This window comes from Eptatretus burgeri, chromosome 6 (assembly GCF_056783735.1).
Source record: "Eptatretus burgeri isolate ZD-2024b chromosome 6, Ebu_testis_v1, whole genome shotgun sequence".
Lineage (NCBI taxonomy): Eukaryota > Metazoa > Chordata > Myxini > Myxiniformes > Myxinidae > Eptatretus > Eptatretus burgeri.
Window position 1 is genome coordinate 54,701,143 of NC_140966.1, and position 27,265 is coordinate 54,728,407.

General features: G+C 42.3%; 2 protein-coding genes across 2 annotated transcripts in view; one reads left to right on the forward strand and one right to left on the reverse strand.

Moving 5' to 3' along the window:
• TBC1D16 (TBC1 domain family member 16) overlaps window positions 1–27,265 on the reverse strand; it is a 116,667-nt gene that overhangs the window by 67,530 nt on the left and 21,872 nt on the right. Inside the window, exons 4-5 of the mRNA XM_085885126.1 lie at window positions 5,763–5,910; window positions 4,134–4,301 (exon numbers count right to left, since the gene is read on the reverse strand). Of these exons, the coding sequence (XP_085741252.1) occupies window positions 4,134–4,301; window positions 5,763–5,910 (316 nt within the window). The remainder of the gene's footprint in view (window positions 1–4,133; window positions 4,302–5,762; window positions 5,911–27,265) is intronic.
• CCDC40 (coiled-coil domain 40 molecular ruler complex subunit) overlaps window positions 1–27,265 on the forward strand; it is a 191,596-nt gene that overhangs the window by 10,909 nt on the left and 153,422 nt on the right. The window contains exon 2 of the mRNA XM_085885112.1: window positions 10,489–10,607. The gene's annotated coding sequence lies outside the window, so the exon portion shown is untranslated. The remainder of the gene's footprint in view (window positions 1–10,488; window positions 10,608–27,265) is intronic.

Below are 27,265 nucleotides of genomic sequence, written 5' to 3' on the forward strand. Positions count from 1 at the left end.
TGCACACACACAAGCTGTTGGCCAAGGTGAAGACAGCGACCTTCCAAAACCTTCGTGTTCGGTCACAAGCATATCCAATGACATGTAATTGCAGTAGATCTACCTTAAGTATGTATTGGAAAGTAAGGCATGGCAAGTTTATCTTTAAATTTGACCTTTTGTTTTACTCATTACAAGTCATACAATGTAAAGCAGAAAACATACTCAGGAGTTGCATGTTTAAACAACTTGGATTTGTCAAGAAAAGGTAATCTGCTTCAATTTGGCATAAAAATGTTTTCGAATCTACAAATTTAAGGTTAAAATTACAAAATTTCCCAAACATGGGAGGGGGGATCCCCCCCCCCTCCTACGCCTCGATCACTTTGCTCTCTTGCACCACGGATCCTTTCTGTCCTACCACTCATTATTCTCTCAATGTTGGCAATCATGAAAACATTCGTTATGTTGCAACATTGGTGGTATTGTTACAAATTTGGAAGCTTACTGCACTCAACATTTAGGTCCTTATGGAACAGTTATATCAGTAAGTGTGTGTTTCTAGTTAGAGCCCCCTACCTGGTCTAATGGGTATTAAATGTGTGCGCTGTGGAGCTTCGTTCAAAAACAAACCTCCTTCACCGCACTTCACACACTGACGCCATCGCCCATGGACCGGCTGGGAGCGTGGCTGTTGAAAGGTGAGTATCGAGTAGAGGGCACCGCGGGCACGGAGAAGTCGGCCATAGTAGGCCAAGGGTCCAAGTGACCGGGATAGTGTAGTGGGCACGGGCGACCCTCGGAAAGGGACCCATAGCGCCAAAATGCCACGTGGGCATCGAAGGAGGGCAATGCCAGGAAGGGCAACTCCCTGCGTTCATAGGGAGTAGGTAGGCTCGGAGACAGCCTCAGGGCCCGGAGGTGCTGTAGTTTGAGATTCGGCAGAGGGGGAATCCCTGCCATGTGAGCCACGCTGCCCAGCCATGAAATTGTGCGAGGGCATGAGTGAAAATTTGATGGCGAGGCCCAAATTTATAACGGGACACCAACACAGGCGACGGGAATCATGGTTTTTAGAACAGATAGTTTAAAGTGTCAGGCGTTTTGAAAAGCCCCAGGGATAGTATAAAGTGTAATAAATGCTAGGGTAGTTAGGAAACAATGTACCCCTTCGCACCATCCATCCCTTCGCTCTCTGTAGGCCGCTGGACCCACCTTGGTAAGATGGCTGAATTATGTGGGAGGTGATTCTGAGGCTTTGTTGGGCCTTGAGGCAGGACACTAGTCTCTTCTTTATTCCCCTCAGAAAGGATTTTCGGGGTTGGGAGTAGGCTAAGTTGACAGGATAGGGAATTCGGACAAGGACGATAGGAGGGTTTGGGACAAGCAATTGCAAGTAAGAAAATTTTTTTTTTAAAAAAGGGGCTAAATTTTGTTGTTTTGTTGTTGCAAATTAAGGGAGTGGGTATGGACAGAGACAGGCAAAGGCGATAGGTTGGGTGGGGGGGGGAGATGGTAGGTTAGGTCCGAGCCCGTTTTTGGAGCAGCTGGCACCACCGCACTCCCTCCACACAACCTCAGGGAACGAGACCAGAGGCCGGCCAGCTTCACATGCCGGCCTGTTTTCATGCTGCATCTGCCTGGTCCGCATTGCCTCGCCTTGCCATGCCTTTGTTGCCTGCCTTTATCATGACCCCATGCCTGCTACCCTATTTGCATTGCCCCTGTGTCACCATCACCATGTGCACCAGGACCATCGCCAGTGTTTTGCAAGGACTGCCCTGCAGGCAGCCACACTATGAGGACTGCATTGTGCAGCCCAGGCACCCATCTCTGTTTTGCACCAATGACTTTGGTTGTGACTTTTTCTTCTACAGGTCCTGGGCCATGGTTAGTGTAAATAGATAAGGTAAAATTGTAAATATTTTGCAACCCACCTGTTATTTGTGTTAGCGCCAGCAATTTTAGTTAAGTTGTCCGTGTGAGTCTGTTAGTTTAGTTACGCAGCGCATTAGGTTATTTATTTTTGGGACACGTATGAAAAAATGTCGCACTCAGGAATCCATAGGTAAAATGTACTAGGGGAAAAATTACACATGCTGGGCACACGAAAATTTGACGACTCGGGACGAGTCTGTAAAAAGGGGAGGGGGTAGTGTTACGAATTTGGAAGCTTACTGCACTCAATATTCAGGTCCTTATAGAACAGTTATATCGGTAAGTGTGTGTTTATAGTTAGGGCCCCCTACCTGGTCTAATGGGAATTAAATGTGCGCTACGGAGCTTTGTTTACAACAAACCTCCTTCACCGCACTTCACACACCGACGCCATTGCCCACGTGCGTTCGGCCACGTACGTGGGCAGAGATTTCCATTGCCTCAGACCGGGACTCCGCCTCGGAAGGCATGGGTGTGCCCCTTGTCCAATCATGCCACAGAAAGCGACTTCCCCACGGCACGCTGGCCAATGAGGGTTGAGATGGCCACAGAAGGCGACTTTCCCATGACACGCCAGCCAATGAGGGTTGAGATGGCCACAGAGAGCGACCTTCCCACGACGCCCTGTTCAATGAGGTGGAGAGCGCCTCAGACGGCGATTTGCTCACCCCGGAGGAAAAAGGAATATAAGAAACGCCAGGCTGGGTACTGGGGGTGGTAAAAAGGTCGTGGTGGTCATCGTGGTGGTCATCATCATTGTGTTGCGGGTTTGAGTCCCGCCGAGTTGGATCATCGTCGCCTCTGATCTTCTCCTGGGCTTTGGTCGATTGGTGCGTGGCCGGTTGGAGAGCATGGTACCTGGTGCTTGGAGCGGCATCGTGATGCAGTTTTGAGTCCCGCCGAGCCGGATCGTGGAAGACCACACGAGGTGGACAGGTACAAGCACAGGCTCTGGTCTCTACTCACCTGTCCTCGAGCTGGAGGCCTTCAATAAAGACCCAACGGGTCCATTTCTGTGTGTGTGTGTCTGTGTGTGGGTCCGTCTTTAAGTCGCAACTGTACAAGTGCTTTTGCTTGTACATTGACTGCATTTCTTATAGTCGGATAACTCTGTTCTTTGTGTGTTCCCTTCCCCCCCCCCATTACAAATAAATCCCCTGTTAAATGTTTCAGCTCGTTTCTGTGTTTCTTTCATTGGTTTAGCACGGTGCATGTTGGGAAATTGGGAAGCGGCAAATTGTGCATTTGGACCGACGAACCTCGGTAACCATTCGCTCAGGTTACGCATGGTTCGAGCACGCTTACGGCTTGTTCCGCTCGAGCTCCGCCGAGGGTGAATTTCCCCGGTAGTTTGGACGACGTGGGTATTTAGGTAAATTGAAATTGGCAATCGACCCTATCCCACGCGGTCGACCTATTGGCGATCTTCGGTCCGATAAGGGACCCGTCGGCTTCGGAGTTATCCGGGGTGACGACCTATAAATTCCGGGTGTTCGGTGGAGCCGACTCTTCTGTTCCATCTAGCGGTCGTGCTCGCCACCAAAACTCGGCCCCACAACAGTATATATGCCTGGTGTTGGCTTAATGGTTAGGGTGGCGGGCTTGGGATCCTAGGATCCTGAGTTAAAATCCCAGTCGGCTATTGAATTGATACCAGGTGGGGTCGACTCTGTCTGTCATCCTTCCAAGGTCGGCAAAATGAGGGCCAGCTTGCTGGTATCCTGCGTTGGAGTGGCGACCCATCCGGGATTGTGCCCAATAGCCAGGAGACTGCTTAAGGAAGCACCAACACTCTGCACAGAGTATGGTCCCAATGGATGGATGGATGGTGGCATATCAATCCATAATTGTCGTAAACCGCATTTGAACACGAACAAAACCAAAATGCTTCCTTAAAAGTCATAACATCACAGATAAATTGCTGTATATAGCCAATTCTAATTTCATTGCCTTAAAACCACATCGCTGCCGTCAATTAGCACAAAGAGCAACTCAAAGATCTGTATCATGTATGTATAGACATGATCACGTTTCAGATATTGTATCAAAGCAGCCCTTTTTGCTACATTTTAAAGTCAAATTCTGGTTGTAATTTTGTTTTTCATAAAGAGCAAGCAATAGAATAGTCTTTCCTTTGAAACCTTGTCAGCATTTCATTCCTGTTTCCTTTCTTTCCCTCACAACACTTGCAGCCATTCCAACCTTTCTATTCTCACCCGCCGTATCTTGTAGTCTTCCATTACATGGCCCTCTTCATCCATGTGCTGAAGCCATAGGCTCCTACTTAGCCTGGGATACCATCCTTCCTCCGGATGTTCCCCCACCTCATGAGGTATGGCTGAGTCTGCAATGATGAACTGCAAGTATCCATCACCTTCCAGAGCCTAAAAACACACACAACATATGTCATATTATAAGGCATGACAATTCCACTTCACACAATATACAGCTATGGATGCATCATTTCTATGCCATGATAAATCACACTGAGGATCCTGGATTTACAGAATAAAAGATGAGAACAAAAATAGTGCATAACAAGGTACGTGGATGTCCATTTTAAAATCATGCTTTGAAGCTGACTAACCTGTGGAATTTTCATCAGGACAAAACCAACAGCATTTAAGGATATCATTTCATTATCTTTTTGAAAAAGGGATCATATAATGTGCAGGTTGACCTGAGAAACTAGATGAGAAAATAAATTATTCCTTAAACTGAATTATGCCTCGGTCTTTAGGTACATTTCCCCCTCTTTCATAACCATTTACAAAGCTGTTTGTGTCTGCCATGGAAAATGTTTTGTTTTGCCGGTCGGTCCCCATCAGCTTTAATTTACAGTTTTCTGAAAGATACATCAATGGACCGCAACAGAAGCATCCTTGGATGACCACACAAGAAGACGAAGGGGAGAGGAAAAGGAGGGGAAGGAGCAGGTTGAGGAGGAGGAGGAGAGAAACTAATAAAACTTCAAGGCATTCACCTTGAAAGATTCATAAACATTAGATCAGTTGTTCAGTCATTATCTGCTAAAAAAAATAGTGGTCTTAAATACAGGTTAGCCATAAAAGTGATACTAAAACGTTGTGGTCTTGCATAGTATTTGTTTGTAGAGTTAAGACTTTTAAATGTTTGTTAAGGTCATTAAATGTTTCACCAACTGCTAAACTTTTGAAACTTTTGTGTTTCCACAACTGCTAAACACGCATGGCGTGCATGCATTCCGAAGTCACCGTGGTCCGGTGAAGAGCTTCTATCTATATTACATGTTGGACAAAGACATTAGGAGAGAGCTTTTATGGAAAAACTGCTTGGACAATGAATTAGTTCATGAAATAACGAGTAATCATAATTTACAGGAAGAGTTTCAACAGTTTCAACAAAATCAATCAATTAACTAGTTGATAAAATAGCAAATCATCATAATTTACAGGAAGAAATTCAACATTTTAATATCAGTTGAAACTTTATAATTTCTCCAAATAAGCCTACCAATTCTTGATTCATCAATTCCTTAAAATTTATTCCTCCACTGTCTCTCCCCACCCAAATCTCACCACCACGCAGCCCCCCCCCACCCTCATAACATCGATTTGACTTCTCAAAATGTAAAATATAGTGGAAGTTTTAGATTGAAATCCTTGTGGTAAACATTTCACTTCTATGGCCATCATAAAACAGAATAAGAAGGAAAAAAATGATTTCTGCGAATAATAAAAGAGGCTTCCATAGCCAGTTGATGAAGTCCGACAAAACTTGGAAGAGAAAGTGTTGTAATCAATAACAGAGTGTTCAAAGTATCAGACAGCATAGCCATGATGTGTACTGTCGTCTATACCATGCACCTTTTCCAGAGGTGAAGAGGCCGTACATTGATGCCAGTTGTTGAGAACTTGTGCCAGCCGAGCTAGACCGCCATGGTGGAAATGAAAGATCTTGTATTGGCTTTCTCGACTTGCCACCACGAGGTGCCCGCACGATTCTATGCAATCTCTGCCAATCAGAACCCCAAAAATCAAAACAATTCCCAAGACATATCATGGCAAATGGCATTATAGTGAGCAAATCCTGCAACACCAGCATAATAATGTTTATTTTTGTGATCCTTTCATGAACTGGCATTCAACTGTTCAGCACAAATCCGTAAAGAAGGTACAAAATTGCAAATAAAAAAAATATATACAAGGTTAATTAATAGTAGCCTCCAATTTCTATTTCAGGTAATTGTAAAGGCAATGCAATTTTAAGATGATCTGAACAAATAATTCTGGGAGTTTTCAAAAGGGCATTGAAAGGTGCATCATGTGGTGAGAAGCAGTATTGTATAATGAGATTTCTAGTGGATTAATAATATTACATTTGGGGGTGTGTGGAGGTTAGTTATTAGATTTAGTCAGGTCAGTCAGTCAGTCAGGTTTCTTGACTGCCACTGGTGACATGTAACCCAGTTGCTACCTGCCTCATGGTCGGGTAGTCGGCGACTAAACCAACTACCCTCACTGGCTTGCCAGTTGGGAGGGTGACTGTGACACCCTGCAGGCCTAAAAACAATACCTGCTAAAGGGTGGATGAGCTCCTTTCGGGAGCCAACGGCCATCCAGTAAGGAGATGGTGTCTCCAAAAAGACAACCATCCGGTTCGACCGGTTTTTTAGGTAGTAGGTTATAGACAGCAACCGCTCAGGGTAGTACTACCGTTCTGACTTAGGAGCATTAAAGTGGTGCCCGGAACCATCTTACACTCTCCGTATCAGGATTGCTGGTCGTACTTTCTGTCTCACTCAAGCGAGAGCTACTGGGCTAGCTGTAATCTCTCTATCTTGCAAATAAACATCATTCACTTTTCAAACAAACATCATACATTTTTCTTACTCACTCATTTTCACTCCTCACTTCACACTCTCTTTTTTAGTTCTCTTTCCTCTCATTTCCCTCAGAAAGCCTCCAATTAAATATGATAAAGTCTGAAAAGTTAATGGCTCCTACTTCCTGCCTTTATGGGGTTCGAAGAATCTCTGCTGACCTGCCTGTCTCTGCTGCCAACGAGAAGGGGGGGGGGGCGGCTCAGGCAGTAGTAGTGTCGGTCCCTCCCAAGACCCTTGCCTTTTGAACCAAGGTGACTTTTTCAATTCATTTCCCCAAAATCTGTGGTCTTTCTTCGAATCTTTCCTCTGTTGAACATCATCTAGCAAGCTCCTCTCCTAATATCTTGCTTCTTTCAGACGCAATTATCACATGACGTTCTTGTTAATTCTTATAACATTTCGAACTGCAACCTTCACTCACGATTCCGCTTCAAAGGAGGAGTCTGTGTCTACTCCAACATCAACACGCCTGCTGTACGCCTTGTGGACCTCGAATCTCCACACTTTGATGTCATCTGGCTTAATATTTGTCTCCCAACCATCACTATCTTTCTCTGTTTCACTTACTGCTCTCCCAATTCCACAAACGTTTTAGCTTTCTTTAACTATCTTAACTCTTGCCATGAGGCCAGGACACCTGAACACCCTCAAGCAGAATTTCTCTATCTCGGAGACTTCAATGTACACCACAGGGAGTGGCTGCAATCTTCCCACATGGATGATAGGGGAGTTGAAGCTCTTACATTTTCCATTCTTCATGATTTGGAACAAATTATGACCCACCCTACCCATATCACAGATCGTCGTGACCACACTACCAATACTTTGGATTTGTTCTTCACTTGCATTCTGTTGCATTACAACTACACAATTTCACCTCCAATTGGTTCTTCTGACCACAATCTTGTGAACATCACTTTACTTCCCACTACTTCTTCTCTTCCGACTGCACCGACGAAACGCCAGTATTGGCATTTCCATAATGCTGACTGGACTGGTTTACGAAACGTCTTTTCTGACTTTCCCTGGAAAGACTACTGCCTCTCCTCGGGCGATGCCTCTATCTCTACTGAATGTATAGCTGTGGTTATTGTTGCAGGAATGGATGCTTGTGTCCCCTTATCTTTCAAATCTATATCTCATCAATTCTTGGTTCAACAATACCTGCTCTGTGGCCATTCGTGCAAGGGATGCCACATATCGGACATGGAAAAACTCTTCTTCCTCCGACTCACATTCAGCTTTCATATCCACCAGAAATCATTGCAAATATGTTATTTGTGAGGCAAAGCATTCCTTCATTCAAAATAAATGTGACAACCTCTCTTCTTCTTCCACCAATAGATCTTTCTGTTCCTTAGCTTAAATAATCTCCAACAACTTCTGCCGCTCTACCTTTCCTTCACTTTTTCGTTTCGGTGATACTACCGCTGTCTCTCCGACCGATAACGCGACTCTTGTTGGTTCTCTTTTCTCCTCTAACTCCTCACTGGATGACTCTAACATTCCATCTCCCTCTGATGCTCCCCTCACCAATCATATGTACCTCTCTATAATCTCTTTTCATGCAATCAAAAAAATATGCCTCTCTCTGGACATAAGTAAGGCATATGGACTAGATGGCATTCCTCCTTGTATCTTGAAGGAGTGTGCTTTAGAACTTGCACCTGTGCTTGCTCGTTTATTTTGCTTCTGTTTAAAAACCAAAACTTTTTCCTCTTTCGTGGAAACATGCCTTAGTACAGCCTATTTTTAAAAAGGGTGATCGTTCAAACCCTTCTAACTACCATCCTCTTGCTCTGACCTCTCCTGTTTCCAAAGTCTTTGAATGTCTTCTCAATTCCCATTTTTTCAAGCATCTTGAATCTCACAGTCTTCTATCTGACCACCAATATGGCTTTCACAAGGCAACATCTACAGGTGATATCCTTTTACATTAAGAATGTCTGGGCTTATTCTTTGAGAGAATTTGGGGAATCCTTTGTTGTCGGCCTTGATATCTCAAAAGCCTTTCACAGAGTTTGGCATCGGGGTCTGATATCCAAGCTTCCCTCTTTCGGCTTTCCTCCTTCACTCTGCTTTCTCATATTGAGCTTGCTCTCCGACTGCTCTATCTCTGTAATTGTTGATGGTTCAACATCAACCCCTTCCCGATCAACAGCGGTGTACCTCAGGGCTCCGTTCTGTCCCAAACACTCTTCCTTCTTTTTATCAATGACCTTTTTCTTCCACAAATAACCAAATGCACTCATATGCTGATGACTCAACATTACAAACCTCCATGTCTTTCCCATCTGCCCCGTCTTCCCTCACTCGATCTACATCTCGTTTCATTACAGCCACCTCTTTAAATTCGGATTTGGACAAGATCTCCCAGTGGGACAAATGTAATCAAGTTAAGTTTAATGCTTCAAAAATTCAATTTCTTCTCATCTCTCTCTCTCTCCAAAACTCCTCTCAACTCTCTAATCTCCTTGTAAAGCTCTACATTTATACCATGTGATACAATAAACCTACTAGGTATCACTCCAACTTAAAATTTATCCTGAATCCACACATTACGCAAATAGCTAAGTCTGCCTTGAATAAATTAGGAGTCCTGTTCAGATGTTGAAAATTCTCCTCCACTGAACAGTTGCTCCAATTATATAAAGGATTGATTCGTCCTTGTATGAAGTACTGCTCTCACATCTGGGGAGGTTCCAGCTCCACATACTTACTGGACAGAATGGAGTCCAAAGTTATTCGACTTGTCAACTCTACCAATGTGACCTCAAAACTCGACCCGCTCAAATTCCGCCGCATAGTAGGCTCTCTTTCTCTTTTCTACAGATATTACTTCGGTTTCTGCTTGCAAGAACTTTCTACTTGTGTAGCTCCACCATTAACGAGACCAAGGAAGACTCGACAAGCCACTCCATCAAATGATTATTGTTTGGCCATTGGCAACTCAAGGGTGGGCCATTACGATGTTTGTTTCTTCCCCTCCACTGTCAAACTCTGGAACTCTTTACCTTCTCACGTCTTCCCAAACACTTATGACCTTCCTGTTTTCAAAAAGCAGATTTTTTACTTTCTCAAAAACTCTTGGACTATTCTCTTTCCTTACTGTTCTATCAATGTAGTTCTTTTATTTAAGGCTTGGACTCAATGAGGACTATTTAGTCAGTGACTGAAGCCTTCAACATAGCAAAAAAAAAAAAAAAAATCCTCATTTGTGTTCACCTAGGTTATAATATTTTTACTCCGCACACACAAAACAAAAAGCGGGATTAAGCAATTGGTTCAGTTTTGTCTGTGTGTCTGCCTGTCCTTCTGTCTGTAAATGTCAGTTTATGATTGAGGAACAACTTGATTTCAATTGAATGGTATATTTTGAACACAAATCGGAAAATGAACCTGTGGTATTAGCAGTACTTTGGCTCTGAATTTGTCCTGATTGCACATGCACAGAAAAGCATGAGATAAGTTGTTTCTAAAGTCTGTCTGCTTGTCTAACAGTCAAACAAGATTGAAAATCATTCTAAACAGGAAATTTAATGTTTTAAGTATGTCATAAAGGACACAAACAACAGGCATGAAGAACTAATGTAACGTATCAAATAAGGTGGTGTAAAAAGACGCTGCATCAATAGCGGTGAACTTCCGGATTTTAAAAAATTTTTCAACAACCTTGTCCCTTTGTTTTCCCATGTTGAACTGGGCAGGAGCCGGGCAGGAGAGAGGTATTTCACCGTAATTCACACCGCAGCACGCCTATCCAACAAATTCCTGGGGAAGAAGGTCTGCCCTCCAACACAGCCACTCTTGATTGGTGATGCGTAAGGTAATGCGCAATTGAATTGCACTGTCCGGCGTCCATGGCACTGATTGGGTCAGGGACGGTGATGCTAATTGTCGTGATATTGCTATGCGTGAGGCTGTCCATCCGTGATTGGTGATGAGGGCTGACGTGAATGCCTCGGGGCGGAGGAAGTGGATAAAGGGGCGTGCTTTCACTGCAGAGTTAGAAAAGGACAGAGTAGAGTGAGACAGTTTGATTGGGATTTCTCCTGTTGACTGTATAGCTGATGGAGTTTGGGGCACGTTATGCTGTGCGAGCTGCTGCGACTGTGCAGACCTGGGACTTTCTTGCCTTCCTGCTCATTTTCTATCTCAACCAGTTTTTGTGTGCGTGTATGGGGGTTTGAGCTTCCTTGTACTGTTAAGTTTGATTATTGATTCATTATGTCTTCATGGCCAGGATTTCCATTTGTGTTGTCTTGTGCCTAATAAAAGTGTTCATTTATTTCCCTGAGGGTTGCAGGAGTGTCTGCAAGCCATCTTTCCCACACAAAACTACATTGGTGCAATCAGTTGTTCTTGGAGGATTAAATTGGGATATATATAATTGGGATATAAGATATAATGGATAATATAGAAATTGGGATAATAATCTTGATAGTGAGTGTGTTTAGACACAGTTGTTAAATCGCAAATAACCTATGCCACTCTGGGTGTTTCATGTCAAAATTGGCCTGAAGCCGGCCATCTTAAAGGCAAACAACATCGGTGTATGCGATTCCCGTGCAACATCGCTTGCGGTCTTGGGTTTGGGTCATACATGTGACAATAACAAACCAAATGAAATTTACATGAGATTAGTTGTACAGTTCAATGAAACTTGTCTCTCATATAAAAGTGTATCTGAGTAATAAGAAATGTTTAAAAAAAAAATAGATGTGACTCAGGTTAACCACAAATGTGAAGTACAGGTTAACCTGGAATGTGAAAACTAACCCTGAACGTGAAAGGCTAACATTGCATGTATTCTTGCTTCTTCAGGGGTAACAACCAATAATGATAACCACACGCGATTATTGTCTGGATTCTGAGCAGTTGGAGTAAACAGTCAGTTTAACAAAATTTTGAGGAAAATGCACTCGTGCCACAATTTTACAAATATAAAACTGCATCTTTAAGATACAATTTGCACACTTTATCCAAACTATGCAGATTACTTTAACCCTTTCCTAAATTAAGCAAATACATGGAAAATATAATTCACAATAATGTGTCAGCATAATTTCTCGATTCCTGAAGTCAGGGCTGTCATAGTATGTAAGCATATTGTGATTTTATATCCAGCACGTAATGACTGATTTGAAGGTGCAGTGAACAGTAGAGACCGTTGTAACATATTTATAATGAATCCATGCTTGGTCAACTTGATGGTGTAGTCAGCAAGAGGCAACCACGGTTCTTTTACCATGAAGGCAATTGTGAAACAGCACAAAGCAGTAGCTGAAGTAGACATCAGAGGTTATTTGTAGCACATTGATGCTATGGAATGGTGCTTTGTTTTGTGTTTCCTTGCAAAGTGTAATAGTTTAAATTGATGATGTCATGTGTTGTCACATGATCCCACTTCATAATGGGGAATCCCAGAATGAGGGACGACTTGACAGGAATGCAAGGTTTTCAGGAACAGTATGCCCACACACAGTACGTGCCAGAGAATTGAATCAACCCACACTGCATCAGAGCTCCAAAGATGCTGACCTTCTGAAGATCAAAGAACAGCCTCGCATTGAAAATAATGATTTATACGAGTGGAACAGCAATATGATGTGACCAAGTGAAGTGCCTTCACCAATCACCTCTCCCTTTCTGCTTCCTCTATCTGAAGGGAGAATTGCCCCAAGCAGGATACAACATGAGTGACCTCACCAACGTCTCTTCTTTCATCTGCTCCATCTGTCTGTCCACATTGGCTGTCTGTCTCTGGTGTCATCGTCCTTATACGTCTTCCAGACATGCCCCTGCCTCTCAAAAGCCAATCACCTGGCTACCCATGGCTTTCAAGGCCTCAACCTGTCCAAGCTTGACTCCTTTCCTGGAAGTTAAATCCCTTGCTGCTACACAGTTGTGTCATTGTTCAACAATGATTACTGCTTTTACCAATGGTAAGTTGCTTGTATACATACCATTTTACTCTAATTATCAACTTAGTTAGGATAGTTAACATCTCTCTCTTTTTTCATAAATGAACATAGCAAATACTAAACAATTATATCTTCTTCTTCTTCTTCTTCTTCTTCTTCTTCTTCTTCTTGCGTACGGCAGCTTGGCTGTCAGGTAGCCATCATTTTGTTGGGGCACCACTATGCCGATGACGCTGTGCCCTGATACCAGTACACTGGTACTCATTTCGCTGACCGCAGAAGGATGACAGGCTGAGTGAACCCCATCTGGTGTTAATTCAGCAGCCAACGGGACTCAAACTCAGGACCCTAAGATCCCAAGCCAGCCACCCTAACCACTAAGCCAACACCAGGCTTGGCAACGATTATATGACAAAGCAATAACAATTGTGCATTCTACTATATAAAATAAGACAATGTCTGGATGTCCCTTCCTTTCAGAATCGAAAACGGCTTGGCTGACCTCCATCAAATTTTGTATTCGTGCTTGGAGTACCGAAGATCATGTCATATACATTAAATAAATCTCCCACACACCGCCACCCCTCTCCAACGTATCCCCTTTGGCCACGAGTGTGACAATTTGCAATTTTCGTCTGTACACGTGTAATAGTGTAATTGGTTTAGCCACTGACCCCTGGCAGAGGGAGTGTGTATTGCAGGTGGGAACCGATGCCAATTTTGAAAACAAATCCTCTCACTCCTTGGAGGGAGCAGGTATGACGAGTGTATTAAATTCTAATTGTGATACAACAATAACGAGAACTGCAATTTTATAACTGCTGGCAGTGATAGTGGGGTACCAAGATGTTCCATTTTGATCAGACACCATGACGTCCTCTTTATTATTATTCAATGGAATTCAGAATGGGATGAAAGATTTTTAAATTTTAAAGTTCTTTTTTTAACCAGGGAGGTTTTAATTCTTTTTTTTTTAAAGTATGGCTGTTGAACCATGACATCATCAATTTTTTTTTCTTTTCACCAATTTATCCCGAGATGAACCTCAAAAAATTTCATACTAATCGGATGTATAATTTGTGTCGAATTTTGACCTGGATACTTCACCGATGACGTCATAAAAACCACTTATTTCTTATGTGGAGTACTTGCCATGGGCCAAGTTTCAATTTTTTCCATGGGGCAGTTTCAGATACTGAGATCCAAAGTTTTCCCTTTTTTCCAATATGGCTGCCATACCACGTGACATATGACGTCATAATTGTCATTAAAACATTCTCCATGAGTAATCACACATATGGTGAAAATTCCTTGTCAATCTGACAAGCGGTTGCAGAGAAAATGAATTTAAAAGAGAATAAATCCGAAAAATGCTGGCAGCATAATAATAGGCCTCATCGTAATAATGTAGAAGAAGCAGAACAAAAACAATAGGTTACCCAGACTGAAAGGCTTGGTACCCAAATTACATGATTCAGCATTCCACTCAATGAATACAAAACATCACAACAAAATGCAGACACTCTCATTTTCATCAACAGTATGTTTACCAATAATATAGTATGAAAATGGTCATGTCACAAAATTACAGGATAGTGTTGTACTGCCCTCGTATTTTATGTAGTAGGAGTATTTTTCGCAGGTAGAACAAGTTGCTCGTAAACTGTTATGACCTTTTGCCTGCCCACTTCCTATTCTGTAATATTGTGTAAATTTAAAAAAAGTTTCACTGCCAATGGAAAATCACCATTAAAGAAAATACCTGGAGGCTCGGACATAAAATATCTTCAGCACGTTGTCAACAATGTTCCACTACTCAGCTGAAATAATTCATCAACTGGAAGCTTTTCATACAGTTATATAATGTCACTTTCAGACCTGTGTACCATCACATCAAGCACCTTGTAAGTTGACAGAAAATACCAACCCATGATGCTGCAGTTTTACATTTTATTGCATGTCACGTGTTGGCCCTTGATACAACACTAGATGAGAGGCAATGTACGCTTCAATGGTTGGACTATGGGACAGACCTTATCAAGGACTGCCATGGCCGTTCCATGGTTTATGGTATAATAATGATGATGATGATAACAAGTACTTTATTACCCAATGTGCAAAACACAAAGTGGCGTTAAGCAATTAGTTTACTTTGTCTGTCTGCAGACATCAGTCTATGAACAAGGAACTACTTAATTTCAATTGACAAATATTTTGAACACTGTAGAACACCAATCGGAACATTAATAAGAACATTATTCGGAACAGGAACCTGTGGCTTAGCAGTGATTTGACTCTGAATTTGGCAAATTCTATGGAATATCATCCCAAGTGTGCATGCGCCCAGAGGAGCAATGTCATTTCTTAGTCAGTCTGGCAGTAAAACAAAATTGAAAATAATTCCAAACAGGAAACTTACTGTGTTAAATAAGATGGTGTAAAAGACAGTGTATCAATGGTGGTAAAATTTCGAAAAAAGGTTTTTTTTTTCAATTGAAATATACACTTGAACACAGTAGAACACAAGTAACCTTGTTGGCAGCTTCTGTTTAACAGTACTTGGGCAAAATTTCACACCATCTTGACCAATCAAACTTGCTGCTTGCGTTCTCTCGGCATTGGGGAATTTTGAGACTCAGACAAAATTGCGGCTCATAGGAAATATATATATCGTGCTCAGAAATGCAAAGCAAGAGTTGAAAAGACACTCCCATGTCCTTTTTGTCAAGGTCGCATGGGGTAAGTTGTTCTATGAAATATCTAATTACTCCACGCACGCTAAGCGAAAAGCGGGGTTAAGCAATTGGCTCATGTCCGTCCCATTAATAGAAAGACAAGTTTTAAGTTTTACTGTACTTTGTCTCTGAATATGACCCGATCACACATGTGAAGAGATTGGAGTGAAATAATATTTTTACTGTCTGGCTGCCTGGCAGTTAAACAAAATTGAAAATAATTACAAACAGGAAACGTACTGTTTTTAAGGACGCCATAATGGACACATACAACAGGCACAGAAAATGAATGAAATGTGTTAGATAATATACGCTGTTAGATAATATGTAATATACGCTGGAGAAAATAGCGGTCAAACCCAGAATTAATTTATCTATACGCCTTTAAACCTCTTTAAACCTTTATTTAAACTGAATTTCATATTTGAACACCGTGTAACACAAATCCCCTTCATAATACTTCCAAGAACCATGCAATATATTGATATCTATATATATATATATATATATATATATATATATATATATATATATATATATATATATATATATATATATATATATATATATATATATATATATATATATCATAAGAGGACATGGCTTGTGATAGTACAGTACCGGGGGTGAAGAAGCTGCTGCCATATGGCTATGTACATGCAATCTAAAGTGATCAATAAAGCCTCCATCTCCTGAAATGTGACTCAGCGGCATCTTATTGTAGTGCATAAGGTGATGTATAAGACTGCAACAGTAGTGCTACACTTCCGGGTTATTTTTAAGGATCTTTAACATGTTGATTGCCAACTCTTACAGTGTATATACCACTCCCATTTGCAAGCCAAGTATGGATGTGCATATACAGCGCTTAATTTTTTTTTCAAATTTTACACTTCCATGAGCAAATCTAAGTTAATTTCTCATTCATTGCTGGGAAAACCCCACATTATGAGAAAACTCATAGCAGCCAGTGAGTGGGACAACATTTTCAATTCCGTATGCTAGATACGAGCTATCTGGTAGGACTATTTTTATCCCCCGCCACGTGGCGGAAGGGGGATATTGTTGTCACCAGGTCGTCTGGCTGTCCGTCCGGCTGTCTGCCCGTCCACATTTATAGCTGTGAGTGCGATAACTCATAAACTGTTCGCCATATCGATTTGAAATTTGGGTCACACATGTACCACCTGAAAAGGAAGAACCCTATTGATTTTGGGCGTGGCCGGATCCAAGATGGCCGACTGGGGCGGCCATCTTGAAAAAAATGTTTTTTGTAATAAATGGAAAACCGCTTATCTGATTTCAATTATTTTTGGTTACTACGTTCCTCACCCCTGGGGAACTCTTTTGAGATTATGACCAAATGGTGTCTTGTTTCCAATTCACCTCCCTCATTATCTGGAATATGTATGACCTTTTTCATTCAATGGTGGGGATTCCCCATTTCTGATGGTATATTTTTTATTATCATGGAATCAACATTGGTATTATGTCATTGCTAATGGTAGATTGTGTACTGAGTACCACATGTTTGTTTATTTTTTGATATTTATCATTACCCTTCAAAATGGCACGTATGAATGCAGATCCATCCATCCATTGGGACCATACTCTGTGCAGAACATTGGTGCTGCCTAAACAGACTCCTTGGCTATTGGACACAAATCCTGGACGGGTCGCCACTCTGCCACAGTATACCAGCATGCTGGCACTTATTTTGCCAACCTTGGAAAGATGACAAGCAGAGTCAACCCCACCGAGTATTAATTAAACAGCCGAGTGGGGTTTGAACTCAGGATCATAGGATCCCAAGCCCACCACCCTAACCATTAAGCCAACACCAGGCATGTACGAATGCAGATGAAGTGGCAAAACTTCTCATGGAGACTGAAAATGATGATCATGATTATTACATCAAATTATGTTAACCAAACTGCCAACAGATCGTTTGTTGCATTACCTGGCACGGCAGCATATACTGGTTACAATACAATGGCGTAATCTTTTATATGAGAATAATCGTCGTGGCAGAATCTGGTACACCCAACACAATGATTAAACTCGTAGTCAGCAATCAATGTGTTAAAATAATTATTTCATTAAAATTGAAGTATATACTTCAACACTGCGTGGGGTATCATGTTCTATGAACTCTCTAGCTATATTGGTGTTAATATTACAACACCAACCACTACTATGCCTGGTGTTGGCTTAATGTTTAGGTTGGTGGGCTTGGGATTCTAGGATCCTGAGTTCAAATCCCCCTTGGCTGTTTAATTAATGCTAGGTGGGGCTGACTCTGCCCGTCATCCTTCTGAGGTCGGCAAAATGAGTGCCAGCATGCTTGTATACTGTATCGGAGTAGCGACCAGTCCAGGATTGTGCCCAATAGCCAAGGAGACGGTTTAGGCAGCACCAACGCTCTGCACAGAGTATGGTCCCAATGGATGGATGGATGGAACCACTACTGCTTGCATGATAACACATAACACGATAACATTGCACATCATAACAGCACTTTTAAGTTCAATCCAAAAATGTCAGGGATTGAAACTAGAAAGCAGATTAAAGACAAACATTGCACCATTTTAGCTATATGAGTATTGCTGCCCCAACTTTCATCAGTTTGTGTTCTCCAATGCACAATTCACTTCAAGGCTTGAAATAAAAATTATGGATTTAAAGAAATAACTGTTTTAAGAACTCCCAATGAAAATAACAAAAATAGTTGCCAAATCCAGAAAATAAATAGCAGTCTGTATTGGCAGCGAATGGGAATAAAAATAAGAAAATTAAATGGTTAAAGTTATCCGCCGTCAAAGATCACAAAAGCACTCTCTCTTTTTGATGTTCACTTTTGCCTTTTTGATTCTTTCCCTTTTGCTTCGAAGAAGAGCAAGACCTGGAACGTCAAGGCTTTGTGACAATTTACGGCGGATTACTTCAACCCATTTTATTCTTGTGTTTTCACCATTGAAAAGATCAGCTTTTAAACCTTCATTTGAAAAACAGCAAATATATTCAACGTAATAACTTTTTCCAATGAATATGTAAATAATACACTCTCAAAAGCCATTACATGATGAAATTATCATTCATTGCACAATCGCTGCATCAGCACCCACACAATTCAATAATAGTGCAGAATAATCAGCATTTATGGCTCCGATGAGCTCAACATCAACAACAAAGTTTGCATCGCCAAGAGCAGGTTATATTTTATGTACAATGAGTAAGCAAGTAAGGTTCATCATTTAGTGAATGTCTAATGGACGAATTTGGCCAACTCATTGCATGATTATAGGTGTAGCTGTGCTGCTCTTGCATTGCCCCCTCCAGATTAGGGCAGGAATTTGGAACTTGCCCAGGGTGCTTGCGATAACTCACTTCCCTTCGTTGAAAGATACCGTGCGATCTTTCATGTCCACCAAGTAATATGCTAACAAACAGATCGCGAGCTGAACAATAAATTTTCATTTCTTCCTCGGTGGTTTCTATTTTCTACCGTATATTCTCCAACATTTCTTCCTCTGCTCTCTTTCAATAATCTGACCATCTCCAACAAATCTAGGATGCACATGTTTTTGTGTCAACCCGATATTGGTAAAAATTCAAAAATCCAGACTTTCTACACAGCTCAAATCCTTTATTTCTCCTCGTTTCTCCCATCCATGGAACCACTTTCCAGAAGCTGTCTCACTCTTCCCTCCAGGGCTTCAAGCAAGCATTCATCTTGTCAGACCCCAATTCTGACCCTTGATCTTTATTACCCCCATTACCTTTTCCTGACTCAACCATTTTACTTGGTAGTTTCAGTTTCCTCTGCTTCTCCCTATCCTCTTTTCCTGTTTGCTCATTCCCTTGATGTTTGTCCCACTGTTAGTTATACCTTGCTTTTCACTGAATCTCACTCCTGCAAGAGAAAGAAAATCTATGGGGAGGAGGAAATTCCTCCTGAGGAAATGCCCCGCTGAGTGCGGTGAGAAAGACGGTGCCATTGTTGTAGCACCACTTGTACCTAGAGTCCCCCAGGAAGTGACAGCAATTCCCTCAAGCTCCGTGGCTGTATTTGTCTCATATAACAGTCCGGTGTTGTGTCTCGTGTATTCGTATTTATGTCCACATGTGTGAGATATGTGTGTGTGGTAGCTCGATGACGAATCTTTGATCCTGCAAAAGAAAACAAAAAAACTGTCACCCTTGTATTTTGCAGAAACCATGTTGACTCAGTGCAACATTGCAACCATCTGTTTTCTCCAACAGTTCCTGCCAGGCTTCAGCGAGGATGTTATTTTAAAGCATTCGTTCTTCGTTCGTATGCAGCACAAGGCTACGGGGTAGCATCATTGGCTGAGCACGTGGCTGTGCCGCTGATGCAATGCCCTCTGCTTGTTAGGGCAATAATTTGGAATTTGCCCTTGGTGCTGGCGATAGCTCACCTACTCTTTGCGAAGGACACCATGGGATATTTAACATCCATCAGCTAATGCCGGCAGACATGTCACCCGTTTAATGTCATTCTGAGGAACAGCACACACATTGATGCCTCACCCTGCCTGTGAAGCACCGGGATGAGAGTTTATAGTTGGGTTGGGATTTGAACCCAGGATAGACAGCCGAGAGGTGAATGTGCCTACCTATAGGCCATCCTGTCAGCCTTACAAAAGTATTGCATCAGCAACACCGGGATGAGAGTTTATAGCAAGGTTGGGATTTTAACTTCCAAAAGTATTGCATCAGCAACTCTATATATATATATATATATATATATATATATATATATATATATATATATATATATATATATATATATATATATATATATATATATATATATATATATATATATATATGTTGTTGTTCGTCTTTCGGCTGCTCCCGTTATGGCTCGCCACAGCGGATCATCCGTTAGGGGTCGCCACAGCAGATCATCCGTTATGATCCGCATACCGATTTGGCATAGGTTTTATGCCGGATGCCCTTCCTGACGCAACCCTGGTCTCCTCTTACAACACAGGGATAAGGATTGGGTTTCGCCTTGATTCCGGGCTGTCCTACACCCTCTCACAGCGCGGCCCAGTGCAGAGCTCCCGTCCTCAAGCGATCCTCCAACCAAAGCCTTCGAGTAGCCGGATTACAGGCGCACGCCACTACACCCGGTGTAGATATTGTTGCGGATTCGCGCCCGCCGGCGTGCTGACGGCCACGTAACTCGAATCGCGGCACGTCGCCCACCGGACGGACAATCCAGTCGTGACCCTCTCGGACTAACGCCGGGAACCAGTCACGGGTGGACCTTTCGGTCTCACCGCGATCGAGCCAATCAGCCCCCGCGTGGGATAGGGTTGCTCGCCGAATTCGACCTACCTAAGTACCCACGCGGAGGGTAGACCGGGCGATCGCACCTCGCCGCAGGTCGACTTCGGACACGGGCCACTTAAGCGACCCGTTCCGTACTATCAGAATAACCGAGCGGTGTTATCGTCGACCTCGACGGTTCGATTAATTATCGGGCGTATTCAGCCCACTACCAACCCTTTACGTGAAGCAAGATGAGGATTCAATGGGAGAAATGACGAAGCGAAGCGGGAAACAGTTCAACACAAAGCACATTTATTCGCGGCACACGGGAAGCACACATATACAATTCCACCAAATGCACACAGAAAAGACACAATGCAATTTACACAAAAAGCAAATATAAAAGCGAAAACACAATGCAGAGCTAATACCGACTACCGAGCACACGGCAACACTTATACAATTCTACTTCACAGACGGCGCCGACAACACATACCCAAAACCAAGGAAAAGAAATACCCTCAAGGATGAGGCGGGCCTGAGGCCGAGACCGGGTCGCGCCTACCCGTCTGGTGATGAGACGCGGAGCGGCGATGGCACCTCAACTCCACGGGCCTCGCGGACGGTGTCTGGTAGGGGGTGGGAAAGGGGCCCCCTTGGTCGCACTATCTCAGCGCGGGGGGAAACAGGAGGGGGTTGCTGATGCTCGGGGTATAGAGGATCTTTATTATCCCGCGACGAGCGTCTCCACCTCGGCCAGGTCGCGCTGTCGGCCTCCCTCGGGTGCAGCTCCCTGCACGACGCGAGCACCCCCTCGTCTGGTGTCGCCGCCTTTCCACAGCTCCGTCCCCTCCGTTCCGACTCCAACGCACACGACGAGCAGCTCCACCGCCCGCGAAGTCTTGACTCTCTGTTTCCGACTCTCCTACTCTCCTACTCTCCGCCTCTGGACTCTCCGACTCTCCTACTCTCCGCCTCTGGACTCTCCGACTCTCCTACTCTCCTACTCTCCGCCTCTCGACTCTCTTGGACTGACGAACACGGTCCTTTTATCCGCCCCGTAACTTCGCCCTCTCATCTTTGACCCCCTCCCTTCGACCTTTCACCTCGCTCCCCATTGGCCCGAGAAAAAGTGGGCGTGAAGGCTTTTTGATCCATAAATTTGCATATATCGATTGCCCTGGGGGCGGGGCCAATTCGCCCCTCGCTCACCGATTGGACGGCAAAAAGTGGGCGTGTGTCGTTTTTGATCCGTTTTTGAAGCACAAAATCCGTGATTTTGTACACGCTGTTCGACGCGCGCCCTGCACGAGTCCAACACCGGTACCCACAGCGGGGCAAGAACGGTGGCGATGCTACGGCTGCGAGGTGTGACGGGAAGGTCGTGGCGGTTGTGGTGAAGCGGCGTTGTGGTTGGTGGTTGATGTGATTGTGGTGGTAATCATGGCGGTTGGTCCAAATTAAAGATAGTAAAAGAAAAACGGCTATCCTGAAGAGTCGCAGCACGCATAAATGACATGTATTCCCACTAGACAACGGGTTTGGGCCTAACTACACATGCACTTACCGAGATACCTCACCTAAGGGGCCTGAATGGTGGTTTGCGAATTTGGTAACCACAACAATATATATATATATATATATATATATATATATATATATATATATATATACATACATATATACATACATACATACATACATATCATCATCATAGTTTTACGGCCATTTCCATGCTTGCATGTATAAGCCGTGGTTCACCTAATGGCTGCTTTCCAGGCTGCATGATCCCTTGCTAGCCCTCTTGTTAGGCCTTTCACTCTGAGATCATCTTTCAGCAACACATCCCATGTTTTCCTCGGATGGCCTCGAGCTCTCCTTCCAGTCACATTCATATTTATACACTTCCTCACACAACTACCCAAACACATCCTTTACACATGTCCAAACCATCTTAACCAACCCCTACGCATAATCTCACGAATGCTTTCCATACCAAACTCATCTCTTCATTCCACATTTGATTTCCTATCCTTCAGCGTTACATCACACATCCACCTCACCATTCTTATTTCATTTTGTTCACACCTCTGTTCATCCTCCTTTTTGATCACCCATGTTTCGCTGCCATACATCATCATGCTTCTAATGCAAGCTGCATTAAGTTTTCCCTTTAATCGGAGAGAAGTCCCTTTCAATGTAAATCGGGGTAACACTCCATAAACTTCCTCCAGCCACTTCTAATTCTTGCATTCACTGCTGCCTCCACGCCACCACCTGCACTAATCATATTACCAAGGTAGCATAATTTATCTACACGTTCCAGAGATATATATATATATATATATATATATATATATATATATATATATATATATATATATATATATATATATATATATATATATATATATATATATATATATATATATATATATATATATATATATATATACAGTATATATCACCTCCATAAACTAACCTTTCCGCTCAAACTGGAGTCACTTGTTTCCCTGCGCAAACAGCACATTCGAAGTCAGGTGCCACCTGTAGTCTACCCCTGATGCCACTACACCTCTTGTGCACCCAACAGTTGCAGGATTAATACAATATTGAATTGCTACCTACACCTTTTCTCCAGACAGCACAGGACCACTTCCATTTTTTTTCCACACTTCTTTCTCCTGCACCACTAATCAGTACTTTTGTTTTCCCTGTATTCACTTTCAGTCCTCTGGCCTCTGTACTCTCCTTCCATACTGCATATTTACCCATTACCTCTTCCACACTGTCAGCTATCAGCACCAGGTCATCAGCATGAAAGTGGATTTGGAGCTAAATTCCTATGATATAGCCTCAAGAACCATGATGAACAGGATTGGACTCAAGACTGACCCCTAATGAACACCCACTTTCACTTCAAAATCCTCACTCTGCACTCCATTTACCCTCACAGAGGTTTTTGGGCCATCATACATTGCCATGGCTGCCCTAACTAACCAATCCTCCACATGCAACTTTCTCATGGACCATTGCACCACTTCCTGAGGCACCCTATCAAACGCCTTCTCCAAATCCACAAATATAAAGTACAGTTGTGTATTCTTCCCCAAATATTTTTCCTGAAATTGCCTCACTATAAAAATTGCCTCTATCGTGCCCCTTCCTGGCATGAAACCAAATTGCATTTCATGTATATTAACACTCTCTCATCAATTTATCCATAATTCTCTCTACCACCTTCATTCCATGGTCAAGCAACTTCAGGCCCCTATAGTTGCTCTGAACTAAGGCATCACCCTTCCCTTTATAAATATTCACCATGACACTCTTCAACCAGTCATCTGGAATAGATGTCTTCCTTACAATTGCATTCATCAATTTAGTGATTAAATTCACTCCAATATCACCAGATGCCTTCAGCATCTCTGCGACAATACCAGTGCTGCCTGCCGCTTTACCATTTTTCATTTCATCGATGGCTTTATTCACCCATTCATTCTTTATTTCAGGTGGTGGGCCCTGCACTGGCTCTTACTGCCTCCAGAATATCCCTGTTCCAAGGGAACTCCTCATTTAGCAGGTGCTCATAGTAACTCCTGCAAGCATTTATAATCTCCCCATTGTCAATTTCCCATAGATGACATTTCCCATATCATCCTTCACATATTGTTCTCCGATGAGATCCTTATTTTGACTGATTATTTGCTTTGCTATCCTAAATATCTCCCCTCTACTATCTGCATCATTTATCACATCTGAAAGTGAATCCTGTACTAATTTTTGGCCTTGTAAACTTCCCTTCTTGCCCTACGATTCACCACTAAGTATTCCTCCTCATACCCTCCCTTTTTCCAAATCATAAACAATTTTCTTTTTCTTGAATCGCCATATCCACCTCATTATTCCACCACATGTAGCCTCATGTCCAGCTGAGTCCTTCGACCAGCCACATGTCTTTTCAGTAGCGTACAGCAGCCCATCATTTAAAGAGTTCCAACAACTCTCCACATCCTCTCTTACCATAGGGTTTCCAAGATTCATTTCCAGAAGTTCCCTGTCGAAATGTTCCTTTACATTCTGATCTCTTAGTTTCCATACTCTTCTCCTTGGGACGTAAGGTTTCCTCTTTTCCCTGCTCCAACTTAACTTTACATCACACACTAGCAGCCGATGTTTGTAAGGTAAATTCTTCTCAACCTATCGTTTTCACATCCTTAACTAACTTCCTATCTAATCTCAAAACTAGAAAGTAGTCTATCTGGCTCTTTATACCTCCTGACTCATAAGTGATCAGTCTGATCGGCCTCTTCTTAAACATTGTATTGCAGACGACCATCTCTAAAGCATCCCCAAACTCAAGTATTCTTACATCTTCAGTGTTTCCAACTCCGAAACCTGAGCCATCATGGACACCTCGTATCTATCTGCCAATGCTCCAACATGTCCATTCAAATCCCCTCCGATCACAACAACTTCTCTCTCACAAATCCCTGAAACAATATGCACAAGTGTGTCCCAAAAACTCACCCTTCTCCTCTTCACTTAATCCTATCTGTGGGGCATATGTTGATACAACTGTTAATATAGGCTTATCAAACAACAGCTTTAGGACTATAACACTTGCATTTACCCTCCTAACCTCCAACACCTTCTCCACCCGCTTCTCAGCCACCGTAATCCCAACACCACCAGTTCCAGTCACAACCTATCCAAAATCATTTGTATCTATGACTATTCTTGTAGCACCTCCCGTTATATATATATATATATATATATATATATATATATATATATATATATATATATATATATATATATATATATATATATATATATATATATATATATATATATATATATATATATATATATATATATATATATATATATATATATATATATATATATATATATATATATATATATACACACACATACATTTTAATAGCCTGGTGTTGGTGTAGTGGTTAGGGTAGTGGCTTGGGATCCAAAAGGTCCTGAGTTCAAGCCCCGTTGGCCGCTTGAAATTAATACACACCAGGAGGTTGACTCAGCCTGTCATCCTTCCGAGGTCGGCGAAGTGAGTACCAGTGTACTGGGCCCGGTGTATGCCCCGGTTAGAATAGGTGTACCATATCCCTGTGTCGTAAGAGGCGACCAGGGTTGCGTCAAGAAGGGCATCCGGCATAAAACCTGTGCCAAATCATTATGCGGATCATAACGGATGATCCGCTGTGGCGACCCCTAACGGGAGCAGCCGAAAGAAGAAGAAGAAGAAGAGAAGATATACATTTTAATATATATATATATCTATATATATATATACATAAATATATATTTACATTTTAATATATACATATATATATATATATAGAAATATATATATATATATATATACATATACATATAAATATATATATATATACATAAATATATATACATATCTTCTTCTTCTTCTTCTTTTTTCGGCTGCTCCCATTAGGGGTCGCGACAGCAGATCATCCATATGATCCGCATAGTGATTTGGCACGTTTTACGCTGGATGCCCTTCGTGACGCAACCCTGGTCGCCTCTTATGACACAGGGATATGGTACACCTATTTTAATCGGGGTATACACCGGCTCAGTACACTGGTACTCACTTCGCCGACCTCAGAAGGATGACAGGCTGAGTCAACCCCCTGGTGTATTAATTCAGTGGCCCAACGGGGCTTGAACTCAGGACCTATTGGATCCCAAGCCGCTGCCCTAACCACTGCGCCAACACCAGGTATATATATATATATATATATATATATATATATATATATATATATATATATATATATATATATATATATATATATATATATATATATATATATATATATATATATATATATATATATATATATACATATACATACATACAAATACATATATATAGAGAGAAATATATAAATATATGTACATTTGTATACATATATACGTATTGTGACGGATTTCAGAATCTGATCTGCCGAATGCATACAAACATCCAGGTCCTCAGATAGTTATTTCCCAAAATTCATGTCCAGGATCGACCTATCCCCATGTCTGGTGGGATTCTAAATGTGATGTGTTGAGAAGGGTAAAAAATAGATTCCCTCTCTTCTGCAAAGCTCCTTTTTAGCCACGTCACGTTGCGAACGCTGGCTCAAAGAAAGCTCCGCGTTGTTCTTCTTCTTCTGGTGAAGACAAAACCTTTATGACGCGGCTCTTGGACACATTTGTCCTTGTTCTCTTTACGACAGACACATTCATGCACGTGAGATAGCGTTAGCCCAACGGAGACTCGACATCCGCTTTTTTCCATTGACGTTGACACCCGTTTCTTTCACCGATGCCGACCCTCGCCGTTTTCCATCGACGTTTGACACCCCATTCAGCAGCTCTATGGACGTTAACTGGCTCTTTTCATATCTGGCTGAACATTGAGGTGATAATTGTTGTTGACATTTTATGAGGGATTTACGTTTTCGCTCAGTAATTCTGGCAAATGG